The sequence below is a fragment of the Prunus dulcis genome, chromosome 1 (assembly GCF_902201215.1).
Source record: "Prunus dulcis chromosome 1, ALMONDv2, whole genome shotgun sequence".
In the NCBI taxonomy this organism is placed as follows: Eukaryota; Viridiplantae; Streptophyta; class Magnoliopsida; order Rosales; family Rosaceae; genus Prunus; species Prunus dulcis.
In genome coordinates, this window is record NC_047650.1 from 31,930,574 (window position 1) to 31,957,148 (window position 26,575).

General features: G+C 37.3%; 4 protein-coding genes across 4 annotated transcripts; all 4 read left to right on the forward strand.

The window, feature by feature from the left end:
• The first annotated feature begins 7,617 nt into the window (after positions 1 to 7,617).
• On the forward strand, positions 7,618 to 11,111 carry LOC117618186 (glutamate receptor 2.8-like). The gene is made up of 5 exons (XM_034347795.1): positions 7,618 to 7,894; positions 8,103 to 9,445; positions 9,560 to 9,872; positions 9,967 to 10,373; positions 10,551 to 11,111. Exons 1-5 carry the CDS (start codon positions 7,618 to 7,620, stop codon positions 11,109 to 11,111), a joined length of 2,901 nt encoding a protein of 966 aa, XP_034203686.1.
• Positions 11,112 to 11,971: 860 nt separating this feature from the next.
• Positions 11,972 to 16,216, forward strand: LOC117616322 (glutamate receptor 2.8-like). Its single transcript, XM_034345595.1, has 5 exons — positions 11,972 to 12,508; positions 13,188 to 14,527; positions 14,603 to 14,915; positions 15,022 to 15,428; positions 15,512 to 16,216. Exons 1-5 carry the CDS (start codon positions 12,208 to 12,210, stop codon positions 16,112 to 16,114), a joined length of 2,964 nt encoding a protein of 987 aa, XP_034201486.1. The 5' UTR covers positions 11,972 to 12,207; the 3' UTR covers positions 16,115 to 16,216.
• Positions 16,217 to 17,057: 841 nt separating this feature from the next.
• LOC117618193 (glutamate receptor 2.2-like) lies at positions 17,058 to 21,597 on the forward strand. The gene is made up of 5 exons (XM_034347802.1): positions 17,058 to 17,316; positions 18,696 to 20,041; positions 20,122 to 20,434; positions 20,554 to 20,960; positions 21,052 to 21,597. Exons 1-5 carry the CDS (start codon positions 17,058 to 17,060, stop codon positions 21,595 to 21,597), a joined length of 2,871 nt encoding a protein of 956 aa, XP_034203693.1.
• Positions 21,598 to 22,555: 958 nt separating this feature from the next.
• Positions 22,556 to 26,005, forward strand: LOC117618203 (glutamate receptor 2.7-like). Its single transcript, XM_034347809.1, has 5 exons — positions 22,556 to 22,832; positions 22,946 to 24,234; positions 24,363 to 24,675; positions 24,775 to 25,181; positions 25,276 to 26,005. The coding sequence occupies exons 1-5, from the start codon at positions 22,556 to 22,558 to the stop codon at positions 25,888 to 25,890; spliced, it is 2,901 nt and encodes a 966-aa protein (XP_034203700.1). The 3' UTR covers positions 25,891 to 26,005.
• The last annotated feature ends 570 nt before the right edge of the window (positions 26,006 to 26,575 follow it).

Below are 26,575 nucleotides of genomic sequence, written 5' to 3' on the forward strand. Positions count from 1 at the left end.
GTACATCCACCCGACTATACTATTTATAAAAATAAAAAATAAAATAAAAACATAGTACAACCGACTGACTATATGACTTTTACAAAAAAAAAAAAAAAAAGTGTATAGCCGTTCGGCTATACTATTTATAGAAAAAAATTTTAACAAACCGAGTACAGCCGCCCCACTATACTATTTTTACAGAAAAAATCAGAACAACAATTACAGCCGCGCGGCTATACTATTTTTTTTAAAAAAATATATAGAGGACCTCTTTACAACTTAAAAGTTAGGTCACTATATAATATTTTGATACTACTCTTATCGATAAATGAAAAATCGGGGAAAAGTATTTAAAAGAAAAAAAGGATCCCAGTAAATTACTTATTTTCGTTTGGGTGTCTTAATTACTATTGATTGAATAATATAATTCATGAAGTTAATTAAAATATTTAATACTAATTATTCACTAAAGAAATAATAATTAAAATAAGATAAAGATCATATTTAATTACTAAAAATAAAAATTTTAAAAATTAATTAACCTAAACATACTAAATTTATATTTGTTATTATTATTTTTTTATAAAATCTGTTCCGATGAAATTTCGTCGGCACATGTCTATACTGGCGAAAAATAGAGGATAGTCTTTTTCGGAATAAATTTCGTCGGCAGAGGTTACTTTTGTCGGGAGATGTGTAATATGGCAAAAGTTTGCCGGCATAGACCTCTTCCAATGATATTTCGTCGGGAGAGGTTTTTTCTTATTTGAAAAAGGCTTATTTATGTACATGCCCCTCGTGCTTTCAAAGTTGTCTCAGATTACCACATGTTCTTTGAAATATCTCAAAATATCACATACACTTTTAATAACTGTCTCACGTTACCTATTCCGTCAGTATTAAGAGACGTTCCGTTATGTGATGTGACCCTCACTTCTTGGGGTATGAGTTTGCTTCTAGTCTTCTTTCCAGAAGACAAAGACACATCTATTGTTGACAAAAGTAACAAGCTTTTCTCTTCTTCATCGTCCTTTCCCCATCTTCTTCCTCTTCTTCTTCTTTTTTTTTTTTTCTTCTTCTTCTTCATAAAAAACATGCACAATTTTTAGACAAGCAAATTCCAATAATCTCCTTCTATCTAAAGGCCAATCCACAATTTCCATATGTGCCCTTTTGGTCTTCGTCACCCTCTTCCTCTTCATCCTCTCAACCTTTGAACCTATAACCAAGCCTCACCCACTCATCACAACAGCCTCCGGAAGATTTCTCTCCCAAAAATCTCCACTCACCACTAGCATAGACCCCAAATTACTCAATAAACCCATCATGTAACAGAACGTCTCTTAATACTGATGGAATAAGTAATGTGAGAAATATATTAAAAGTATAGGTGGTATTTTGAGACGTTTCAAAGAATATATGGTAATCTGAGACAACTTTGAAAGCACAGAGGTTACTTTCGTCGGGAGATGTGTAATCTGACAAAAGTTTACCGTCATAGACCTCTGTCGACAATATTTCGTTGGGAGAGGTTTTTGCTTATTTTAAAAAATAACCAAAAAAATGAGTACAGCCGGCCGGCTATAGTTTTTAAATAAAAAAATCTAAAAAACCGAGTACAACCGTGCGGCTATAAGGTTTATACACGTAAAAAAGGGGGACCCTTTGTGATTAGGCATCCATGTGTCAAAATACGTATAGCTGATCGGCTATACTATTTATTAAAAAAAATTAGTAAAAAGCGAGTACAGCCGCCCGACTAGACTATTTATGGAAAACAAAAATAAAAATAAAAAATCGAGTACAGCCGCCCGGCTACACTATTTTTACAAAAAAAACGATGTATAGCCCTGCCGCTGTCTCTTTATACAAGTAAAAACGGAGTATAGCCGGCTATACTATTTAAAGAAAAAAAAATCAAACAACCGAGTACAGCCGCCTGGCTATACTATTTTAAAAAAAAACATATAGAGGACCTCTTTATAACTTAAAAGTTAGGTCACTATATAATATTTTGATACTACTCTTATCGATAAATGAAAAATTGGGGAGAAATATTTATTAAAAAAAAGAAAAGGATCTCAGTAAATTACTTATTTTCGTTTGGGTTTCTTAATTACTATTGATTGAGTAATATAATTCATGAAGTTAATTAAAATATTTAATACTAATTATTCAATAAAGAAATAATAATTAAAATAAGCCAAAGATAGTCTTTTTCAGACGACGAAATTTGGATTGACAGAGGTTGCTTTCGTCGGGAGATGTGTAATCCGGCAAAAGTTTGTCGGCATAGACCTCTGACGACGATATTCCGCCGAGAGAGGTTTTTTTTCTTATTTTAAAAAATATCAGAAAAAATGAGAACAGCCGCCTGGCTATATTATTTATATAAAAAAATATGAAAACCCGAGTATAGCCGTGCGGCTATACGGTTTATACAAGTAAAAAAAGGGGGATCCCTTTGCGATTATGCGCCCACTTGTTTATTAAAAAAAGGGAATAAAAAGCGAGTATAGCCGCCCCGCTATACTATTTATTTTAAAAATAAAAAAAAATGAGTGCGGCCACCCGACTATGCTATTTTTACAAAAAAAAGAAAAAAGAAAAACGGTGTATACCCGTGGGCTATACTATTTATAGAAAAACAATTCAAAAACCCGAGTACAGCCGATTGGCTATACTATTTTTACAAAAAAAAAATAATCATAACAACGAATACAGCCGCCCGACGATACTAGTTATTTGAAAAACATATAGATGAACTTTTTACAACTTAAAAGTTAGGTCACTATATAATATAATTCATGAAGTTAATTAAAATATTTAATACAAATTATTCACTAAAGAAATAATAATTAAAATAAGCCAAAGATCATATTTAATTACTATGCCGGCGAAAAATCGAGGATGGTGTTTTCCTGCAAAAGTTTGTCGGCACAGACATCTGCTGACAATATTTCGTCGGGAAAAGTTTTTTCTTATTTTAAAAAATAAGGGTTCTTAGATCTAGGTCCAAAACGATTAGCTGGTATTGGATTTAGTCCATGCGTTTTTAGTTTTAGATGTAGGTCCTTTGACTTTATTTACTTTTTTTGTTGTGTCGATTTTACCCTTTGAGGTAAATAAGAAAGACATATTGAAAATTTAAATTTAATGCATAATTTCCTTGTAATTGAATTTTGAATTCTTTCCTTGATAATATTTACCTAATATATACAATTTAATCAATAAAAGTAAGACCCATATATTATACCTATGCGATGGACAGTAGGATAATATATCTATACCATGGGATAATATATCTACATCATAGGCTGAACAAACCACAAAACATCTTACCTATAAGTAAGGTGGAAAAATAAACAAGCAGAATATTAAATTACCTATAACTTAGGTGCATAAAAACATAAGTCAGACAGTATATGCTACCTATATCTCTGGTGCATAAAAAAGATAAGTGGTAAAGCGTATGTTACCTATAACTTAGATTCATAAACAAAAAGGCAAAAAGTGTGGTACCTATATCTCTTATATGTAAAAACACAAGTCAATTAATAACTTATTTTTTGGTTAAAAGAATATGTTACCAAATAATTTAGATATAAGTATAATATGAAGAAAAATATATCAAAAAAATGTATTACCTATATCTCAGGTATACTATACTTAAAAGAACAACTATAAAGAACAAAATGACTGAACCTGATTCAATGTTGAGCATATATTCAACATAAAATAATAATAATAATAATAAAAGAAAAAGAAGAAAAAGTCGATACTATGACTGCATAGCAAATGGATATTAGACCATGCTTCAGCAGTCATTTGTGCCTTGGGATGAATCCCAACTCTGAATCTCCATTATTTTCTCATCTATTTTAACGAGTATTTGGCTTCCTTTGAGTACTAAACTCACTCCATTATTTCTTTCTTATGTCAATGTACAACATTTAAAAAAGAAAAAAAAGAGTCTTCCTAATTAGGTGCTTTACTTACCATAAATTTAGTAATTTATTATAAAACCACCATGAAAATTTGCTGCAGTTAATAACTTCATTATTTCTTATGTTTTATGTGCTCAAGGGTAAATTGGATAAGGAAAGAAATATAATATTGGCTAATTATCTCATTAAGGTAAGTAATCAAAGATAATGGGCAATATTAGAACAAAAAATAAATTTAAAAATATAAAAATCAAAAGATTACATCATACAATATTTAAAAAGGAATGTAATCCTATGTGGCACAAAAGTCAAAGGACTTGTATCAAAGTCACCAAATTCGAGGATTAAACCCAACTCCTAGATGAGAATTTGGATCTATATCAACTTTTTTTATAAAAAAATATGAGTACAGTCGTACGGCTATATTATTTAAAAAAAAAAATTCGAAAGATCGAGTATAGCTGTGCGGCTATACGGTTTGCACACGTAAAAAAGCGGGACCCCCTTGCGATTATGCCCACGTGTCAAAATAAGTATAGCGGCCCGGCTATGCTATTTTTACAAAAAAGAAAAAGAAAAACGGTGTTTAGCCGTGCGGCTGTACTATTTCCATGTAAAAACGGAGTATAGCCGTGCGGCTATACTATTTATAGGAAAAAATTCAAAAAACCGAGTACAGCCGTTCGGCTATACAATCAGAACAACGATTACAGCTGCCTGGCTATATTGTTTTGAAAAATATATATAGAGGACCTCTTTACAACTTAAAAGTTAGGTCACTATATAATATTTTGATACTACTACTCTTATCGATAAACAAAAAATCGGAGAAAAATATTTAAAAGAAAAAAGGATTCCAATAAATTACTTATTTTCGTTTGGTGTCTTAATTAAATTTCCCCAGATCCCAAGAGCCCCAAGGCCTTGGTCTTTGAATAATATAATTATTATTAATCAAAACCGAGCCTATAGCCAAGCCTATTAGCCCAACTCTCCAATGTTAACCACACTTACCAAACCATCATAATGTTCTCTTTATAAACACCTTTATAGGAGTGTGGATTTTCGATGTGGGATTTTCACAAAGGGCACCTAAAAAGATAAGCCTACAGAGGAATCCATATTTTTATTGTTGGTGCAATGTGGAAATATATTTAAAGAGTTGTAACGAGGATGAAGAACTGATTCGGGGAAGAGAAGATTTGGCTTTACTTCAAATGTTTTTTTATTTGGTGTTATTTTCATAGTCATTGGATGATATTTAAATGAGTTGACGTGTTTAAAATAAAAGTCAAGCAGATCATGGGAGAGAGCATCCAAGCAAAGGATCCGGATCCTTTAAATATAATGATTATGAACAGTCAGGCAAAGTGAGCTCAGCAACTGAAAAGTTCCTTACTTTTTGTAACTTAATTTTCTAGTTACAAGTCAAAGCACGCCTTTGCCACCTTCCTCAATTTCGACCTTCATTTTATAATGAATCCATGTTTGGCATGCCTCACTATGCCTCATTGGATTGGACTATGTTAAATAGTCCTTGAAACTTATGTTTGGTAAGGGAGGGGATTAATTTAAATGGGATTGTATAGTCCAAAGCGAAAAAAAAAATGGGACTCGCTTGGCTAATAGAGCGAGCCCGAAATATGGTTCTCAAAATAGCGATGGTGCTATTTTGAACATGCGAGTCCGACTAAATACCACCATCAAACACACAAGCTTGACCACCACCACCATGAGTCCACGATCATCAGACCACCACCATCAAACCCATAACCAGCAACACAGACCCAATCAAACCATCATCACCCCCCAGTTAGTCAAACAAAGCATCAAAACCACCCATAATTAGCCACCACATACTCAGTTCAACAACCATCACCACCAAATTAAACCATCACAACTATTAATTAGTGGAACCGGAGAGAGAGGAGGGTGGGTGTTTGCAACCACCACAAACCCAGAAGTGAATCTGGCTCTCTTAAAAGTTTGGGTGAGGCATGAAGAGAGAATAAAAAGGAAGGAAGTAAGAAGAAAAGAGAAAGGAAAGAATAGGAAGAAGGAACGGCCTGGGAAGGAAGAACGCAAAAAAAAAAAAAGGGAGGCTTGGGAAGGAAGAAGAAAGGAGGAAGAAGGAAAAAATGAAGAAGAAGAAAGGAACGGGCCAAGAAGGAAGGAAGAAGAAAAGTCAATGGGGAAAAGAGGAAGGAAGAAAGAAAAGGGGAAAAAGAAAAAAGAAAAAGAAAAAAAAGAGATAAGATAGTTTAAGCCTGTTAAAAATGTTAAAATTTATTTGTTTTCTTTTTATTTATTTTTATGTCAAAAAAGCCTTAATTAAAATTAAATAATAGAATTTTATTAATTAAAATTAATTATTAAAAAAATTATTTTTTAGTCCGACACAACACCAAACATAGGTCTTCATTATTTTTACAATCCAACTTCTTAGTCCGACACAGCACCAAACGTAGGTCAGTACTTAATCCAGCTTAGTCCAATCCGAGTTAATCCAAGACAGTCCTAGGATTTAATCCAGTCCATGACAGTCCGACGTACCAATAATGAGTTAATTAGCACATCTGAGTCAGTTGCTACTATTACTATGACTAGACTTCAATTCCTCTTCAAACTTCAAACTCTTGAATGAATTAACTTCAATTCTTTTCTGCTGAACCTTTCAAAGTAATATTTATCTTCAATTTTCTCATTTTCAACACTCAAAACTAGAATTTAGAAAGGCTTCACAATCATGGAAATAACTTAGAAACCGAGAAACTTAGAATTTAGAATATTCTCTCATCATGAAACACTTTCATCCTTTGCCAGCTAAAACTTGAATTTTTTTTTAATCAAATGAAAATTACATTCATAATTCGGCCACAAATGGATTTTAACCTAATTTTGTATGCCGATACATTTATCATGGCAGCTTTCATGCGTCGATAGGTGTGAGTAGTAGTGATTAGTGATGAGGCTAAAACCATGTAGATATTAACATTAAGCAGATAGTCTTAAGTTGAGATTCTTTTTACCAAGTAAGTTTGTTGAACCTATATACCCATTCATACGAAATTTCATTTAGATTGAGTATCAGCAGGCCCTTGAACAAGATTGAAAGAAACAGAGTTGGAACAGGGCAGCATGTAGTCATTGTCTACAGGTCAACGGCAGCATATAAAATCATTTATGATGTACATTCCGATCAAGTCTCCGTCACAGTTGTAAATTTCCTCAAAAGATACTATTTGCTTAACCTTGACAAGTACTTAGGCCATTTAAATATCCCAATGCTTTCCAGAAGCTCATGGAGATTAAGAAAACAAATTGAAATAATTATTCTAAATTGTATTTTGATATCCTTCAAGTACTCCATACACCAATACTTTGACTTGGTATGAACAGCACACTATCTCTTTCAATATCACGTGTTAGTACTTTGATTTGGTCAAGATTCAAGATTCTTGAGAACACACTGTTAAGACCGTCAAGTTTAGCAAGAAATTGCTATATATTATCAAATGATTAATAGTGTATTTCGTAATTATTTTTTCGTATATAATTACTTAATTTGAATCAGAAATTTGGATCCTAGTATTTGGTCAACCATCCTTCCATCCTATATAAATATATGTATGTATAAGCCTCTTTGGTTTGAAAAACATCATTAAAGCTTGCAAAAACAGATAGAAACATGAAGATGGGAGCAACCAACCTCTTTGGTTCTTTCTTCTTCCTTGTTTGTTTAAGCATTGAATTTTCCTTGGTTGTCAGGGGACAGAACAGAACAACAATCCCAGTGAATGTTGGTGTGGTTCTTGATGACCTTGATTCAACAAACACAAAAGTTTGGTTGAGCTGCATCAACTTGGGCCTCTCAGACTTTTATACCTCTCGTGGTTCCTCTACAACTAGGCTGGCTTTAAGCATCAGAGACTCCAGAGAAGATGTTGTAGATGCTGCTGCTGCAGGTCTCTCTCTCTCTCTCTCTCTCTCTCTCTCTCTCTCTCTCTCTTCTTTGCTTTTCATTTTGAATTTTCAACAATTTGTTTCTTCTTGCCATCTATATAAGTTTGACCCTTCTGTTCATTTGATAAGACTATTTTTAAATGAAAAGAAGCATAGTAATTAAGTTCTTGTCCCTTTTTTTAACTTGTATTTTTGGTATTGATCAAATAGCTTTAGACCTGATAAAGAATGATCAAGTACAAGCAATCCTAGGACCGAAATCATCGATGCAAGCCAACTTTGTAATTGAGCTTGGAGACAAAGCTCAAGTGCCCATAATCTCATTTTCAGCAACAAGTCCTTCCCTCACTTCCATTAGGAGTCCATATTTTTTCAGAGCTGCACAAAATGACTCTTCCCAAGTCAAGGCCATAAGTGCTGTTGTCCAAGCCTTTGGATGGAGGGAAGCTGTCCCCATCTATATAGACAACGAGTATGGCCAGGGAGTCATACCTTACTTGGTAGATGCCTTGCAAGAAGTTCAAGCTCGGGTCCTTTACCGAAGCGCCATACCTCCAGAGGCAACTGATGACCAACTTGCTGCAGAGCTTTACAAGCTAATGACCATGCAAACTAGAGTCTTCATCGTGCACATGTTGCCCTCTCTTGGCTCTCGCCTTTTCGCCAAAGCACAAGAGATGGATATGATGGATGGAGACTATGTTTGGATCATAGCTAGTGGAATGACCAATCATTTAACTACCATGAATGCTTCAGTCATCAATTCACTGCAAGGCGCATTGGGTGTGAGGACCTATGTGCCACAAACAAAAGAGCTCGTTGATTTTAGAGCTCGATGGAAAAGGCAATTCCAAGAGGACAATCCAACCATAATTGATGCTGAGTTAGATGTTCCTGCACTATGGGCTTATGATGCTGCTTTTGCATTGGCCATGGCAGTTGAAAATGTTGGGACTGAAAACTTTGGTTTCGAAAAGGCTAATGCTTCAACCAACTCATCAACTGATCTTGAATATTTTGGGGTTTCCCAAAACGGTCCAGAACTTTGCCAATCCTTGTCAAGCACAAACTTTAGAGGCCTCTCTGGGGATTTCAGCTTTGTTGATGGGCAGTTACAAAATTCCATTTTTGAATTGGTTAATGTGATTGGGAATGGAGCAAAAACAATTGGGTTTTGGAAACCACAGAGTGGACTTGAGAAAAAATTGAATTTGACAAACACAAATGGTCCATATTCAACCTCTAAATCTAATCTGGCACCTATTTTATGGCCAGGGGACTCTCCCTCTGTTCCCAAGGGATGGGAGATTCCCACAAACGGCAAAAGATTGAGAGTAGGAGTTCCTGTAATTGATGGTTTTGCTGAGTTTGTGAAGGTGGTGCCTGGTCCTAGCGCTAACACAACCGAAGTTTTTGGATTCTGTATCGACGTCTTCAATGCTGCAATGGCTGGATTACCATATGCTGTTACTTATGACTTCATTCCCTTTGCAAAGCCTGATGGCACAAGTGCTGGCAGCTACGATGATCTGGTCCAACAAGTTTTTCTCGGGGTATGTCGAATTAATGTGAACTTCATTTTCTTCAATGATTTCAGTTTTCATGATCACTTGAAGTACTTATAATCTGCTGAAATTGAAATTTTGGCTTGTTTATTTGTTTGACAGAATTTCGATGCATTGGCAGCGGACACAACAATTAGAGCAAACAGGTCTTTGTATGTGGACTTCACATTGCCATACACAGAATCAGGGGTTGTGATGGTGGTGCCAATGAAAGACGGCAAGAACAAAAGTGCATGGATTTTCTTGAAGCCTTTGACATGGGACCTCTGGCTCACAAGTTTGTGCTTTTTCGTCTTCATTGGTTTCGTTGTTTGGGTTCTTGAACACCGCATTAATGAAGAATTTCGTGGCCCTCCCTCCCACCAAATCGGCACAAGCTTTTGGTTCTCCTTCTCAACCATGGTCTTTGCACAGCGTAAGTACCACAACCTCATCATGTTTCATGTTCATGCTTATAATTCCACAATTAATTGTTTTTTTCATCAATTTTTACTTGAATTAATTTACAGGGGAGAAGGTGGTTAGCAACTTGGCAAGGTTTGTGGTGATCGTGTGGGTGTTTGTAGTGCTTATACTGACTCAAAGTTACACAGCAAGTTTAACTTCACTGTTAACAGTTCAACAACTTCAGCCAACTTTTTCCAATTTGAGCGATCTTAAAAAGAACAAGGAGTATATCGGGTACATCGAGGGTTCTTTCGTCCGTGATCTTCTGATCCAAAGGGGTGTTGATCCTAACAAGTTGAAGCCTTATAAATCTTCAGATGAATGCCATGAGTTTTTGACAAACGGGAGTGCAAATGGCGGCATTGCTGCCGCTATTGATGAAACCCCCAACATGAAGCTTTTTCTTGCAAAGTATTGCTCCAAATACACCATGATTGGCCCAATATTCAAAACTGATGGCTTTGGTTTTGTAAGCTCTCTCTCTCTCTCTCTCTCTCTCTCTCTCTTTACTTCTCTCACAAGTAACGCTCCATGAGCACATTCTTGTAACACATTGCACACTACATTACTAACACATGAATAATGGAATTTGTACACATGGCTACGTACGTCAGTTAATGTTTCTTCTTTTGTACAAACGTACCAGGTCTTCCCCAAAGGTTCACCTCTAGTACCAGACGTTTCGAGGGCGATTCTGAACGTGACTGAGGGAGACGCCATGAAGGAAATTGAAAACAAATGGTTTGCGGGGGATGCAACATGTTCAGATACAAAACCCACCATCTCAGATTCCAACAGTCTTTGCCTTGATAGCTTCAGGGGTCTCTTCCTCATTGCCGGGGTCTCTTCATCACTATCTCTCATCATATTTGCAGCCTCCTTCTGTTATAGGCATTGGCACATGTTCATGACAACAGGAGCTTCTGCATGGAAAAGAATCAAGGTGATGCTTAGAATCTTCGACCAAAAAGACCTCAGCTCCCATACTTTTAGAAAGACTGGCTCTCAAGATGGAAAATACATGTACAATGCTGGCAATATAGCTACATCTGTCGAAGCTTCACCAAACAATAACAGCACGCGCCCACCAAGCCCATCAAGCCCTGAGTCGATTGGCCATTCAAACCACACAAATCCACACTCACCTTTCTTCAGAGAAGAAGGAATATTACAGGTTGTTGTTGGTCAAGAACATCCAGAAATGTGAAGAAGTCATGAAGGAGCTCAAGAACACAATTAATTAGTAACAGAATTATTAAGTTTTCATAATTGCTGTATGATAATTAATCAAATAACATAGCTAGGCATTGTATATATTCACCTTAAAACATTATATATATATATATCTTTTGCGTATTATAATTTATAAACAATTAGTATATGTGCTAATTTTCATCGACTATGATTTATAAGTTATGAAAATGAGGCTGCATGAGAACCTCACCTGGGTTTCCACACAATCTGATTATTTGAGTGCCACATGTGCTGCTTGGAGAAAATGAATGGCTACTTGGTAACTAGTTTAGTAATTGTCTTCTGGAAAGTTCTCTTGCTGCTATTTATTTGACCAGATTTCGTATCCACTTTCCTAATGAGTTGGGGAAGAATTTCTTCTTCCTTGTCCGTTTAAGCATTGAATTTTCCTTGGTTGTCATGTTTGGGCCTTTAGTTGATGAAGAATATCTAGGCATTGAATTGTATATATCTCCGTTACCAAAACATTAAAAAATAATTCAATTACGGTTTTGCATTATTGTATAATCAAATTGGTAGACCTGAGTTTGATGATGTTATTCGTGACACTAACTTAATTTATTTTTAATGATCACAATAACTAAGCACGTACATTGTTAATTAAATCAGCATCTAATCGGGTGCTTTGAACTTAATTAGCGTAGTTGGCCCAGAGTTTGATTTGTCTCTTTTCAGTCAAAAATATTCATTTAAACATTAATTCATTACCACAAAAGGACAAAATGAATGAGTTGGAGAGGGACAACATATTGTTTTTCAATCATACAATTAGAAAAATATACATGTCAATTAAAATCGTAGAAAGACCCGAGACTCACAGAGTCCTGTTACACGGATTGTCCACAGAATGTGCTTAATTAATTTGGTCCTGTCCGTATAGATTGAATCCTAGCGGTGACTGACTGATTCTTTTGCATCTTTTTTTCCAGGGACTTTTCATATCTACCTACTGCAGTCTGCTTATAAGTGCCAACCTTCCTTCATCTGCTTGTTACCCCAGAGAGAGAGAGAGAGAGAGAGAGAGAGAGAGAGAGCTTTCAAGAATTCACATGAATATGAACATCAAAAAGAACCCAACCATTATTCTTGCTCCTTTTATCCTTTTGCGCTTTCTCTTCTTCTTCTCATGGATTTTTAATACAGCTGCGGCTGCAGCGGCTGTGGAAAACACAAAGATTCCGGTGAATGTGGGTGTTGTTGTTGACCTAGATGCTCCCAGTGGGAAGACTTATCTGAGTTGCATCAAAATGGCCCTCCAGGACTTTTATGCATCTTATGCTCACTTCAACACCAGGCTGGTTTTGCACACCAGGAACTCCAACCAAACTGTTGTTGGTGCAGCTGCTGCAGGTTCTCTCTCTCTCTCTCTCTCTCTCTCTCTCTCTGAACCATGCATGTATTCTAATTGATCATCATTTTGTATCTCCTGTTCTATAATAATGAATCATAATTTAACGTCAAATTCTGGAAGATGTATATAATTATTACATGTGCTTTTATGCTTTTTATTTATGGATTCATTAATCATATAATTTATATACATTCATCATGTTTCCTTCCTTGTAAATTTGAACAAAATGTAAGGGTGTGTCTGCAAGTGTACTTGGGGTTTTTGCATACTTTAGACTACTAAAATATCTCTCACGCTAGTAAGACAGGGGCTTGTGACAAAAAAAAAAAAAGTTTAAGAAGGGTATGTTTTTTATGTTTTGTCTTTTGGTAAGCTATAAGATAAGGATCGATAATTTCATCTCATTAATTTACACGTCTCATGAGAAAGAAAACAAGTCAAATAAGGTAGCCTCCAAACCGTGTGAGCCTCCTTCAAGCTTTGTAAATTCTTCAATGGCCTACCTAATTAATGTTGTCTCTATATGGTGGATTTGTGTATTTTAGGTACCGTGCCTGTGAAGATCAATATCGTTTTCTATATCATGGCCATGACCATTTTAATAAGCACAATGATTTTTAATCTGATCAAATTAAGCAATCACAATTTTTACTATTATTTTTTTTCAACGTAACACAGCTCTGGATCTAATAAAGAATGTAGAAGTGCAAGCAATCCTGGGACCAGAGACATCGATGCAGGCCAGCTTCGTTGTCAATCTTGGAGACAAAGCTCATGTGCCCATTGTATCATTTTCTGCATCAAGTCCCTCTCTTGCTTCACTTCGGAGCCCCTACTTCTTCCGAGTTACACAGACTGACTCATACCAAGTGAAGGCCATAAGTTCCATTGTTAAAAATTTTGGATGGAGACATGTTGTGCCGATTTACGTGGACAATACGTTTGGGGAAGGAGTCATACCCTTTTTAGTTGATGCATTGCAAAAAGTTGATGCTCATGTCCCCTATCGGAGTGTCATCCCCCCATCAGCCACTGATGAACAAATCGAGAAAGAGCTTTACAAGTTGATGACCATGCAAACTAGAGTCTTCATTGTGCATATGATGCCCCATCTTTGTTCTAAACTATTTGCCATGGCAAATAAGATTGGAATGATGAGTGAAGGCTATGTTTGGATCACGACGAATGGGGCTGGTAATCGTTTGAGGTCATTGGGACCGGTGGTCTTGAGTTCCATGCAAGGGGTTCTAGGTGTGGAAACAGAGGTTCCAACAACAATGGAGCTTACAGAATTCAAAATGCGGTGGAAAAGGCAATTCCAACAAGACAATCCGGCCATCATTGATGTCTATGTGGACGTGATTGGCCTTCGGGCTTATGATGCTGCTTTTGCACTAGCCTTGGCAGCTGAACAAGTTGGGGATACAAGCTTTGGTTTCCAAGAGAGAAATGGTTCCTTCAGCTCAACAGATCTTGATACTTTTAAGGTGTCTCAATATGGTCCAAAGCTTGCCCAGGCCTTATCAAATACTAGATTCAAAGGCATAGCTGGAGACTTTAGTCTTGACTGTGGGCAACTTCAATCATCAAGATTTCAGATACTCAATGTAAATGGTGATGGAGTAAGAACAATTGCATTCTGGACACCGGAAAATGGTATGGTGAAAACATTGAGTTCAACAAACACCAGTATACTTTCAACTTCCGAGAAGTGTGATTTTGGAACCATCATATGGCCTGGAGATTCTCTGTCTGTTCCTAAAGGATGGGAGATCCCAACAAGTGGCAAGAAGTTGAAAATAGGAGTTCCTGTGAAGGTTGGTTTTACTGAGTTTGTTAAGGTAACCAAGATTCCTAGCACAAACACAACAGATGTTACGGGGTTCAGTATCGATGTCTTTAATGCTGCAGTGGAAGTATTACCATATGCTCTTCCTTTTGAGTTCATTCCCTTTGAAAATCCGGACGGCACCAGCGCTGGCACTTACAATGATTTGGTCTATCAAGTCTATCTTGAGGTAAAATTCTGTGTCTATTATACATACAAATAACTGATTGGAATTGTGCTCTGATTTAACATGTTTACTTGACAGAAGTATGATGCTGTGGTGGGAGACACAACAATTAGAGCAAATAGATCATTGTATGTAGACTTCACAATGCCATACACAGAATCTGGTGTAGTAATGGTTGTGCCAATAAGAGACACCAGAAGAAAATGTGCATGGGTTTTTTTGAAACCTTTGACTTGGGACCTCTGGCTTACAACTTTTTGTTTCTTCATCTTCATTGGTTTTGTTGTTTGGGTGCTGGAACATCGAATTAACGAAGATTTTCGTGGCCCTCCCTCACATCAAGTTGGCACAAGTTTCTGGTTCTCTTTCTCAACCATGGTCTTTTCACATAGTAAGTACATCCATATCACGTCTCCCTAAGTTCAAGTTAAGAATTCCTAATATTTTCTTCTCTCCTCCTATGCCTATACTGACACTTTTTGAATTAAATTTTACAGGGGAGAGAGTGGTTAGCAATTTGGCTAGATTTTTGATGATTATATGGGTGTTTGTTGTGCTAGTATTGACACAAAGTTACACAGCTAATCTAGCATCACTATTAACAGTGGAACAGCTCCAACCAACTGTCACTGATATAAAGGATCTTCTGAGGAACGGGGATAATGTCGGCTATATAGAGAACACTTATGTTTGTGAAATCTTGAAACAACTCGGTTTTGACAACTCCAAGCTTAAGCCCATCAAAACCATGGAAGAATGTGATGTATCTCTTTCAAAAGGGAGTGCAAAGGGTGGTATTGCTGCTGTTGTTGATGAAATTCCAAACATGAAGCTTTTTGTTGCAAAATATTGTTCCAAGTATACCATGATTGGTCCAATCTTCAAAACTGATGGCTTTGCCTTTGTAAGATCTCTTTTTTTCCTGCTATACATAAATGTTACCTGTACAACACATGGAACCAAAAAAGATGACGACTTAATTTGCAGGTGTTTCCAAAACATTCCCCTCTAGTACCTGATCTTTCACAGGCGGTCCTAAATGTGACTGGAGGAGAGAAGATCATGAACATTGAGAACAAATGGTTCAGTCAAGAAAGCAAGTGTGAAGATAAGTCCACTACTCCAAGGGTCTCAAGCAATAGTCTTGGACTTGAAAGCTTTTGGGGCCTCTTCCTCATTGCTGGGATGGCTTCAATTCTAGCTCTCATTATCTTTTTAGCTTCCTTCCTGTACAAGCATAGGCATGTCTTGAAGCACTCTGATTCAAGAGCTTCTAAATGGAGAAGGGTTCGAGCCATGTTTGAAATTTTCAACGACAAAGACATCAGCTCCCATACTTTCAAAAGCAGTCAACAAAGAGATGGAATTGGTGGTGTTGGAGATGAAGTGAAAGCCTCACCAAATAGCAACTGGCCTGAAAGTCCATTCAGCTATTTGGACCACACAGACAAGGACTTTGTATTGTTTGAAGGGCAACAAACGCCATCTACTACTAGTCATGCGTCTCCGGAGATGGTTCCAAAAATTGAGCTTGATATTATCCCTGTTCAAGAAATGCATACAACTCCTGTAACAGATCGTTTTGCTTAGAAGTAATCTTGCATTAAAAAAAAAAAAATTACAATGGTACTAATACAAAGAGAAATCAATTAATTGATTCCAGTATGAATTCAGCATTGTGAGTTTATTTCACCTGCCCACCAAGCAGAACATTCAAACCACATATAGATCAGCTCCACACTCACCTGTTGCGGTTTGTCAAGAATCTCTAGAAAACAATAGTTAAATTGACATGTATTAAAATGCTTCAACTCAAGACAACTTTGAATCAAGTGGTGGGATCTAAAGTCTAGACGACTTGGTTTTGGCATCTTTTGCGACGCATCTTCAATACTTCCGACTATACATGACAAGGTTTTGGTAGGTCTTTTCTAGTTATATAAACCTAATTAGTTGTTTAATGGGTAAATTGCAGCACAAGCTACACAGAGATGAAATGGGAGAGTTGTTTCATCTGTCAAATTCCATTATACATAATTACCATTTATTTATGCATGAATTAATTACCACAAAAAGACAACATGAATGACTAGGAGAGACAATATATATAGATATATAAGTCAATTAAAATCGTAGAAAGACCCCAGACTCAGACTCCGTTATCCTTGTCCACAGAGTGACTGTCAGCAAGTCAATAAATATTAGTTTCCCATATCTATATATAATTAGAGTCTTATAGATGTTTTGTTAATTCATTCTAACTTTGAGTTTTTAAATTGTTAATGGTTACATTAAGCAAAGAAAGGCTTGATTAATTTTGTTCTGTCCGTATGGATTGGGGTCCTAACGCTGACCGACCGATTCTTTTTCAATGGACTTTTCATATCCACCTACCGCATATAAGATTAGATGCCATGACATCCACATAAAAATATTTAAGTACCAGTCACCCTTCATTTGCTTCAGAATATATACGAGTGACCATGTGATCAAATATTCACATTATAATATGATGACCATAACAAAGAACCCAATGTTTTTGTGCTTTCTCTTCTTCTCATGGAGTTTCAGTATGGCTGTGGCTGTGGCTGTGGCTGCGGAAAACAAAACGATCCCGGTGAATGTGGGCGTTGTTGTTGATCTTGATGCACAGAATGTGGGTGGGAAGATTTTTTTGAGTTGCATCAAAATGGCTCTCGAGGACTTTTATGCATCTCATGCTCACTTCAAGACCAGGCTGGTTTTGCACACCAGGAACTCCAAACACACTGTTGTTGGTGCAGCTTCTGCAGGTTCTCTCTCTAAACCATGCATATATATATATATATATATATATGTATATATATGTTCTAATTGAGATTTTGTATACTTATCTCCTGTTCTAATAATGAATCATATACCCTTTATGCATCTCCATCATTTTCTTTCCAGTCTAAAAACCAATTAATGCCAAAATCAAGAAGAGAATTATATTATATACCAGGGTGCTATGAATTTGTTTGGAAGTTCAAAAAGGAGGGTGTACCGTGTTTTTGTCCCCATCAACAAAAATCACTAAGGAAACCGGACCTAGCTAAACCAATGTTGGACGGTTTGGGTTGGCTTGCTTTGGGAGGGTTGCACATTAGTCTAATTCTTTTTTCTTTCCAATTTTTCAACTTTGTTAGTCCAATTGGATTAGATCCATTTACAAAAACTCAAAACCATAACTAAATCGAACAATTATGGTCCATTTTGATTTTGAATTATTTGACTTTTTTAGTCAAAATTGAACTAAACTGATCACCACGGTTCAAATTAGCCGATGTAGTCGGTTCAATTGGATTGATGTCCAACTCTATATGCAAATAAGGGTGGGCACAATTTCGGGTTAACTCGACTAAACTACCCACTCGATAATTAGAGGGTCTTAGGTTCAATAAATCATAAATCTCTATGCACGGGTTGGAATCAAAACTTAAAGGTGGACTTAATTTTGATTTAACCCGACCGAATCACAAAAGAGTCGGGTTGGCCTAATAATAAGCAAGTCTTAAGTCCAAGAAATCATAAACCGCTATATATCGAGTTGGATTACAGATTGAGATAAAAATCGACCCAACCCAACCCATGCCCACCCCTATATGCAAGTGTAGTGGGGCTTTTATTTTTTGGGTCAGAATGTAGTAGGGCTTTGAGAAGTTAAAAGCAGAGTTTTTTTTGTTTTTTTTTTTTTGAGGACCTATTCTATTGAGAGGGGCGATGGCCTACTAAACTCACACACACTATACGGATGCTATGACTCGAACCCAGGACCTTGCCTGAGGGAGTAAATACTCCATACCACTACACTAGTTGGTCCTTTGCACAGAGTAATTCATTTAGTTTTATCGCTTGCCAAGCTAAAGGTAAGGTTCATTTCATTACATGTCCCAAAACTCATAAGAAAGAAAGAAAAGGGATCAGATTCGTCAGAAGGTTGCCTTCAAACCGTGTGAGGCCCCATCGAACTTTGAAAATTCTTCAATGGTCAACCCTAAATTTGTAGCGCATACCAATAATCGTTTGCTATGTTATCTGTTCATAATTAACTATCATTGATAACGATTTAACCGTTATAATAAGCATAACATTTCCTAATATTATCAAATTAATCCATCACAATTGCCACTTTTTTGTCAATGGGACACAGCTCTGGATCTGATAAAGAATGTACAAGTGCAAGCAATCCTAGGGCCAGTGACATCAATGCAGGCATGCTTCGTTATTAACCTTGGAGACCAAGCTCATGTCCCCATTTTATCATTTTCTGCAACAAGCCCCTCTCTTACGTCTCTCCGAAGCTCCTACTTTTTTCGACTTACACAAACTGACTCATACCAAGTGAAAGCCATAAGTGCCATTGTTAAACATTTTGGATGGAGACAAGTTGTGCCGATATACGTCGACAATACGTATGGAGAGGGAGTCATACCCTTTTTAATCGATGCCTTGCAAGACGTTGATGCTCATGTCCCCTATCGGAGTGTCATCCCTCCATCTGCCACTGATGATCAAGTTGGTAAAGAGCTTTCCAAGTTAATGGCTATGCCAACAAGAGTGTTCATTGTGCACATGACGCCCAAGCTGTCCAACAGTCTATTTGCCAAGGCAAAAGAGATTGGAATGATGAGCAAAGGCTATGTTTGGATCTTGACTAATGGGGTAGGAAATCGCTTATGGTCAACACGTTCGGTTGCCCTAAATTCAATGCAAGGAGTATTGGGTGTGGAAACAGAGGTTCCAATAACAATGGAGCTTACAAACTTCAGAATGAAGTGGAAGAGGCAATTCCAACAAGACAATCCAGCCATCATTGATTTTGATTGTGACGTGTTTGGACTTCGAGCTTATGATGCCACTTTCGCACTAGCCTTGGCAGTTGAACAAGTTGGGAATGCAAGCTTTGATTTCCAAAAGAGGAATCCTTCATTCAACTCAACAGATCTTGACACTTTCAAGGCCTCTCAATATGGTCCAAAGCTTGTCCAGGCCTTATCTAACACTACATTCAAAGGCCTAGCTGGAGAGTTTAGTCTTAAGGATTGGCAACTTCAACTTCAACCATCAACATTTAAGATAGTTAATGTAAATGGGACTGGAGTAAGTTCAATTGCATTTTGGACACCGGAAAATGGCATGGTGAAAACATTGAATTCAACAAACATTAGTATACTTTCAACTTCTGAGAAATGTGATCTTATACCGATTATATGGCCTGGAGGTTCACAATCTGTTCCTAAGGGATGGGAGATCCCAACAAATGGCAAGAGGTTGAAAATTGGTGTTCCTATGAAGGTTGCTTTTACTGAGTTTGTTAAGGTAGCCAAGAATCATAGCACTAACACAACCGACGTCACGGGGTTTAGTATCGATGTCTTTAAGGCTGCACTTGAAGTATTACCATACGATCTTCCTTTTGACTTCATTCCCTTTGCAAAGCCTGATGGAACCAGCGCTGGAACTTACAATGATTTGGTCTATCAAGTATATCTTGAGGTAAAATTCTTTGTCTCTAATATAAATGCCAATGACTTGCATCACGTACCTTCTTCTGATTTAACATGTTTGCTTGACAGGAATTTGATGCTGTGGTGGGAGATATAACAATTACAGCAAATAGATCCTTGTATGTAGACTTCACAATGCCATACACAGAATCTGGTGTGGTAATGGTTGTGCCAATCGTAGACACCGGAAGCAAAAATGCATGGGTTTTCTTGAAACCTTTGACTTGGGACTTATGGCTTACAACTTTTTGTTTCTTCGTCTACATTGGTTTCGTCATTTGGGTGCTTGAACATCAAATTAATGAAGATTTCCGTGGCCCTCCCTCACATCAAGTTGGCCCAAGTTTCTGGTTCTCTTTCTCAACCATGGTGTTTTCACATAGTAAGTATATGCATCCTCTCTATCAAATTAAGAATTCTTAACAGCTTCGTTTTCCTTCCCTCAGCCTATGCGCCTATTGACACTTACTTTTTGCACACTTTTTGAATTCAATTTTACAGAGGAAAGAGTGGTTAGCAACTTGGGCAGATTCTTGATGATAATATGGATATTTGTTGTGCTAGTACTGTCACAAAGTTACACAGCTAATCTAGCATCACTATTAACAGCTGAACGACTCCGGCCAACTGTCACCGATATAAAGGATCTTATAAGGAGTGGGGATAGTGTCGGCTACATGAAGAATTCTTTTGTTCATGAACTCTTGAAACAAATTGGTTTTGATGAATCCAAGCTTAAGGCTATGACTTCCATGGAAGACTGTGACCAAGCTCTTTCCAAAGGGAGTGAAAAGGGTGGTATTACTGCTTTTGTTAATGAAACCCCCAACATAAAGCTTTTTCTTGCAAAATATTGTTCCAAATATACCATGATTGGTCCAATCTTCAAAACTGATGGCTTTGCCTTTGTAAGATATTTCTCTCCTATAGACAGATAACACATGCAAGCAAATGTGGGTTCATTTTTTCTCATATGACTTCTTTGGGACGACTTTGCAGGTGTTTCCAAAACGCTCCCCTCTTGTACCAGATATTTCACAGGCAATCCTAAACGTGACCGAAAGAGATAAGACAGTGAACATCGAAAACAATTGGTTCAGTCGAGGGGGCAAATGTCAAGATAACTCTGGTCCAAGGGTTTCAAGCAACATTCTTGGGCTTGAAAGCTTTTGGGGCCTATTCCTCATTGCTGGGGTGGCTTCAATTCTAGCTCTCATTATCTTTGTAGCTTCCTTCCTTTACAAGCAGAGGCATATCTTGAAGCATGCTGGGGTTCGAGCCATATTCGAAATTTTCAACGAAAAAGACCTCAACTCCCATGCTTTCAAAAGTAGTCCACAACGAAATGGCAGTGCTGGTGATCAAGTTGAAGTGAAAACCTCACCTAATAGCAATTGGCCTGAAAGTCCATTCAGCTATTCGAACCACACAGATAAGGACTTTGTATTCCTTGATGGGCAAGAAACACCATCTACTACTAGCCATGCGTCTCCGGATATAGTTCCAACAACTGAGCTTGGCCGTCGCTATCCAAGAAATGCATAGAAGTGCTGTAATATCACAAGAAAACGATTAAAATGTTCGGAGAAAGAGAAAAGGGCCTAGAAATAATCTTGTGTATAAGGTTTAATATTTTTAGTGTGTCAAGTTATTATGAAAATCAGAAACAGAGGACCAGAAACAGAGCATAGAAACAGAGCAACTTGAATCTGTAAATCCATAATTGACCCAGCACTCATAAAGAATTCCATAAATGCCAACTTTACCCCGTTCCCTGGATTTACTGAGAGTTAAAAACGAATCAAAAGTTTTCAAAGAAGACCAAGAGCTAGCCAGCTATTCTTGTGTAAAGTCAGCATCGTGAGTTTATTTGCTTTCATTGATGGGGCCATGGCTGCCTCTGCATTTCTTCTTAAGTAGGGCAACACTTAGAAACTTGTTGGTCAGTTCTCAGCAGAATTATTAATATAAGACTTTCCTGGGTCAAATATTAATGCAAAAGACTTAAGAAGTGACGTTTTTCAACACAACCCAAAAGACAAGGAACAGCTTGTCTCACTTTATTTTTATATCAAATAAATTTTGGTCAAAATTAATTTGCTTTGAATTTCTAACTGCAGGCACTATTTGCAGATAGTTTTCCCTTCAATTCCATCAAAGACTTTGAACTTGTGTTAAGAAGACCAGAACCCGCTAGTCTTCTAAACCACACTAGTAGAGGAGATGAAATGCTTCTAGAAGACTACAGCCAACTACAAGTTTTATTTATTTTTTCACTCCATTTACATGAAAAATAAAAAGATATTAAGATAGATCATTTATTTTTCTATAATTATAATAGCATTGATGTTGATTGAACCAAGTAGCGTATCTGACGGATTGTTTAGCTAGGACTTTCGAATTCTTCGGCTGTCACGATTGTATATATATATATATATAAGCTTATTTGGACACTTAATTAGCAGAATGCAATCAGATTAAGCAAGCTTCAAAAGCTTCAAATATGATCAAGAAAAGGCCTTTGAACCTTAAGCTTGTTCTTTCTATCTTTTTCTTTTTTCTTTGTTCATGGATTTCCTTGGCCTTTGCACAAAACAAAACCATTCCAGTGAATGTTGGGCTTGTTCTTGATGACCTTGATTCAGGGGATGGGAAGATTTGGTTGAGCTGCATCAAAATGGCCCTCTCAGATTTCTATGCTTCTCATGCAAACTACAAAACTAGGCTGGTCTTGAATACGAGGGACTCCAAAAAAAGTGTTGTAGATGCAGCTGCCGCAGGTAACCCTAGACTTTTCACTTAAGCAAATGATAGACCTTCTTTCTTCAACAGTTTTTTTTCTTTTTCTTTCTTAATAAATAGTTATTGTTCTTTTGTTTTTCATTGAGCGCAGGTGTAGATCTAATAGAGAAAGTGAAAGTGAAAGCAATCCTAGGACCAGGGACTTCTATGCAAGCAGGCTTTCTTATTAACCTTGGAGACCAAGTTCATGTGCCCATTATATCATTTTCTGCAACAAGCCCTTCTCTTAATTCAGTCCATAGCTCCTACTTTTTTCAATTTGCACAAAATGACTCATCCCAAGTGAAAGCCATAAGTTCTATTGTAAAAGCTTTTGGATGGAGACAAGTTGTGCCTGTCTACGTCGACAATGAGTTTGGGGAGGGTGTCATACCATTTTTAACTGATGCCTTGCAAGAGGTTGATGCCCGTGTCCCCTATCGGAGTGCCATTTCCCTGTCAGCCACTGACGGCCAAATTCTTGAAGAGCTTTACAAGTTAATGACAATGCAAACTAGAGTCTTCATTGTCCACATGAGGACGGATCTATCCTCTAGGTTATTTGCAAAGGCCAGAGAGATTGGAATGATGACCGAAGGCTACGTTTGGCTCACTACTAATGGGATACCTAATGAATTAAGGTCTCTAAATTCTTCAGTCATCAGTTCCATGCAAGGTGTGTTGGGTATACAAACTTATGTTCCACAAACAGTAAAGCTTGAAGAATTCATGCCACGGTGGAAACGACAATTCCAACAAGACAATCCAACCATAATTGGTGCTCAATTGCAAGTTTTTGGACTTTGGGCTTATGATTCTGCTTTTGCACTAGCCATGGCAGTTGAAGAAGTTGGGACTCCAAGCTTTGAGGTGTCTCAATACGGTCGAAAACTTTCCCATGCCTTATCTAGTATGAGATTTAAAGGCATTGCTGGAGATTTCAGCCTTGTTGATGGGCAACTTCAGTCATCAACTTTTCAGATAGTTAATGTCAATGGTGGTGGAACAAGAGTGGTTCGATTTTGGACACCAGAAAATGGACTGATGAACACATTGAATTCAACAAACACAAGCTTTTCTTCAACTTCCAACAAGGGCAATCTTGCCCCTATTATGTGGCCAGGAGATTCTCTCACTGCTCCAAAGGGATGGCAGATCCCAGCAAATGGCAAGAAGTTGAGAATAGGAGTTCCTGTCAAGGTTGGTTTTACAGAGTTTGTTAAGATCACGAAACATCCAAGCACTAACGCAATATACGTCACTGGCTTCACTATAGACGTCTTTAAGGCTGCAGTGAAAGTTTTGCCATACCCTCTTCCTTATGAGTTCATTCCCTTTGCAAAGCCTGATGGTACAAGCGCTGGCACTTATAGTGATTTGTGCTATCAAGTATATCTTGGGGTAAATTTCCTTATCTTTTATATTGTTAAATTTGAATGTGAGTTTTCTGATTCAACTTCCGATTGAAAAGAAAGAAACCATTCAATTTCTTTGTTGAGATTTTGACAAATATCTTTACTTGACTGCAGAACTATGATGCTGTGGTGGGAGATACAACAATTAGAGCAGATAGGTCCTTGTATGTAGACTTCACAATGCCATACACGGAATGCGGTGTAGCAATGGCTGTGCCAATCATAGACGTCAGGAGCAAAAATGCTTGGGTTTTCTTGAAGCCTTTGACATGGGAGCTATGGCTGACTACTTCTTGTGTCTTCATCCTTATTGGTTTTGTGATGTGGGTTCTTGAACATCGGATTAACGAAGACTTCCGTGGCACTCCCTCACACCAAGTTGGCACCAGCATCTGGTTCTCCTTCTCAACCATGGTTTTTGCACAAAGTAATTCTCCATGACCCTTCTCTCATTTCAAATCAATATTTCATAAGATAACCTGCACTATAAATTGTTAATTAACAATGTCCTTGTGCACTTGTACAGGAGAAAGAGTGGTTAGCAACTTGGCTAGATTTGTGATGATTATATGGGTATTTGTTGTTCTAATATTGACACAAAGTTACACAGCCAGTCTGACATCACTGTTAACTGTTCAACAACTTCAGCCAACTGTTACAGATATAAAGGATCTATTGAGAAAGGGGGAAAACGTCGGCTACTTAACGGATGCTTATGTTTACGATATCTTGAAACAAGTTGGTTTTGATGATACCAAGCTTAAGGGTTTCAAAACAATGGAAGAAATTGATGAAGCTCTTTCAAAAGGAAGTGCAAATGGTGGTATTGCTGCTGTTGTTGATGAAACCCCCAACATGAAGCTTTTTGTTGCAAAGTTTTGCTCCAAGTATACTATGATAGGGCCTATCTTTGAAACTGCTGGGTTTGCCTTTGTGAGATCTCTCCTCTTACATGTTCATGCAAGAAAATTTATATATCCTACAAGATTTCTTTGTTAACTTGCTGATCGAGGTCATGACTTTGTAGGTGTTTCCAAAACGTTCCCCTCTTCTGCCGGATGTTTCACAGGCGGTGCTAAACGTGACCGAAGGAGAGGCGATTCTGAACATTGAAAACAAATGGTTCAAGAAAGGGGAAAATTGTGAAGATAACCCCACCCAAAAACTTTCCAACAACAGTCTTGGCCTTGATAGTTTTTGGGGGCTATTCCTCATTTCTGGGGTGGCTTCAATACTTTCTCTCATCATATTTGTAGCTTCATTCCTTTACAGGCACAAGCACATCTTGAAACACCCACCGGATTCAAAACCCTTAACATGGAGTAAGATTCGATCCATGTTCGAAATTTTCAATGAAAGAGACTTCAACTCTCGTATGTTTAAGAGCAGTCAACAGAGAGATGGTATTGCTGGTAGTCCAGATAATATTGCAGGTGATGCTAATTCACCAAATAACAACTGGCCAGAGAGTACATCCAGCTTTAGTTCCAACCACACAGATGCAAATTTTGAATTCTTTGGAGGGCAACAAACACAATCTCCTGGTCAAGCATCTCTGGAACTAGTTCCAAGTACTACTGATCCTGCTATCATTATTGCAGAAATGCATACAACTCCTGCAACAGCTCAAGATAACAATTAATATGTATATGTAGAGAATTAATAAGGAAAAAAAAAAGAAAAAAAAAAGAGTTTGGCTTGAACTAGCTCTTAAGTTCTTAACCAGTATCATGTATTCAAGCATTATCTTCTGTTGTAGTAATGGGAACTGAGAAATAGATAACTTTGATTTTGGATAATATATTTACATTGTCATGTCACGTGGTGTTTCAATACACAAATATTATAACAGATGTTTATTTATTAATATTCTACTTAAATTTTAACTCGTCTTCTACTGATATTATAATACATGAATTAGTAACGTAATACAGACGGCCATACCCATATCTAATAATTTTTCCCACCACTCACACCCCTCTATCTTTATGGTTATCAAAAATTGATGGATCGAGTCCTCGTCAACGATTCAACATTAATGTTGTCACTATTATTGGTTGCCTTGTCTACCATTTAATCACTGTCCCGCTAAATAAGTACATAGAATAGTCGCGGGATGTGTTTGCGGCATTTGAATTTGGCGTGACGCAACGGTCACCAACGGACCAAAACGCAGCGTTCCCTTTCCGCGCGTTTAGTGTAGCCTGAAGAAGGAGTCGCTCAAGCTATGAAAATGGTGCTCTGCGTTTTGCATTGACCGAGTCGTCACTGAGCTGTAAGCCATTTTTTCTTCATCCTTCCATTCGATTCGATTTCATTGCCGAGAG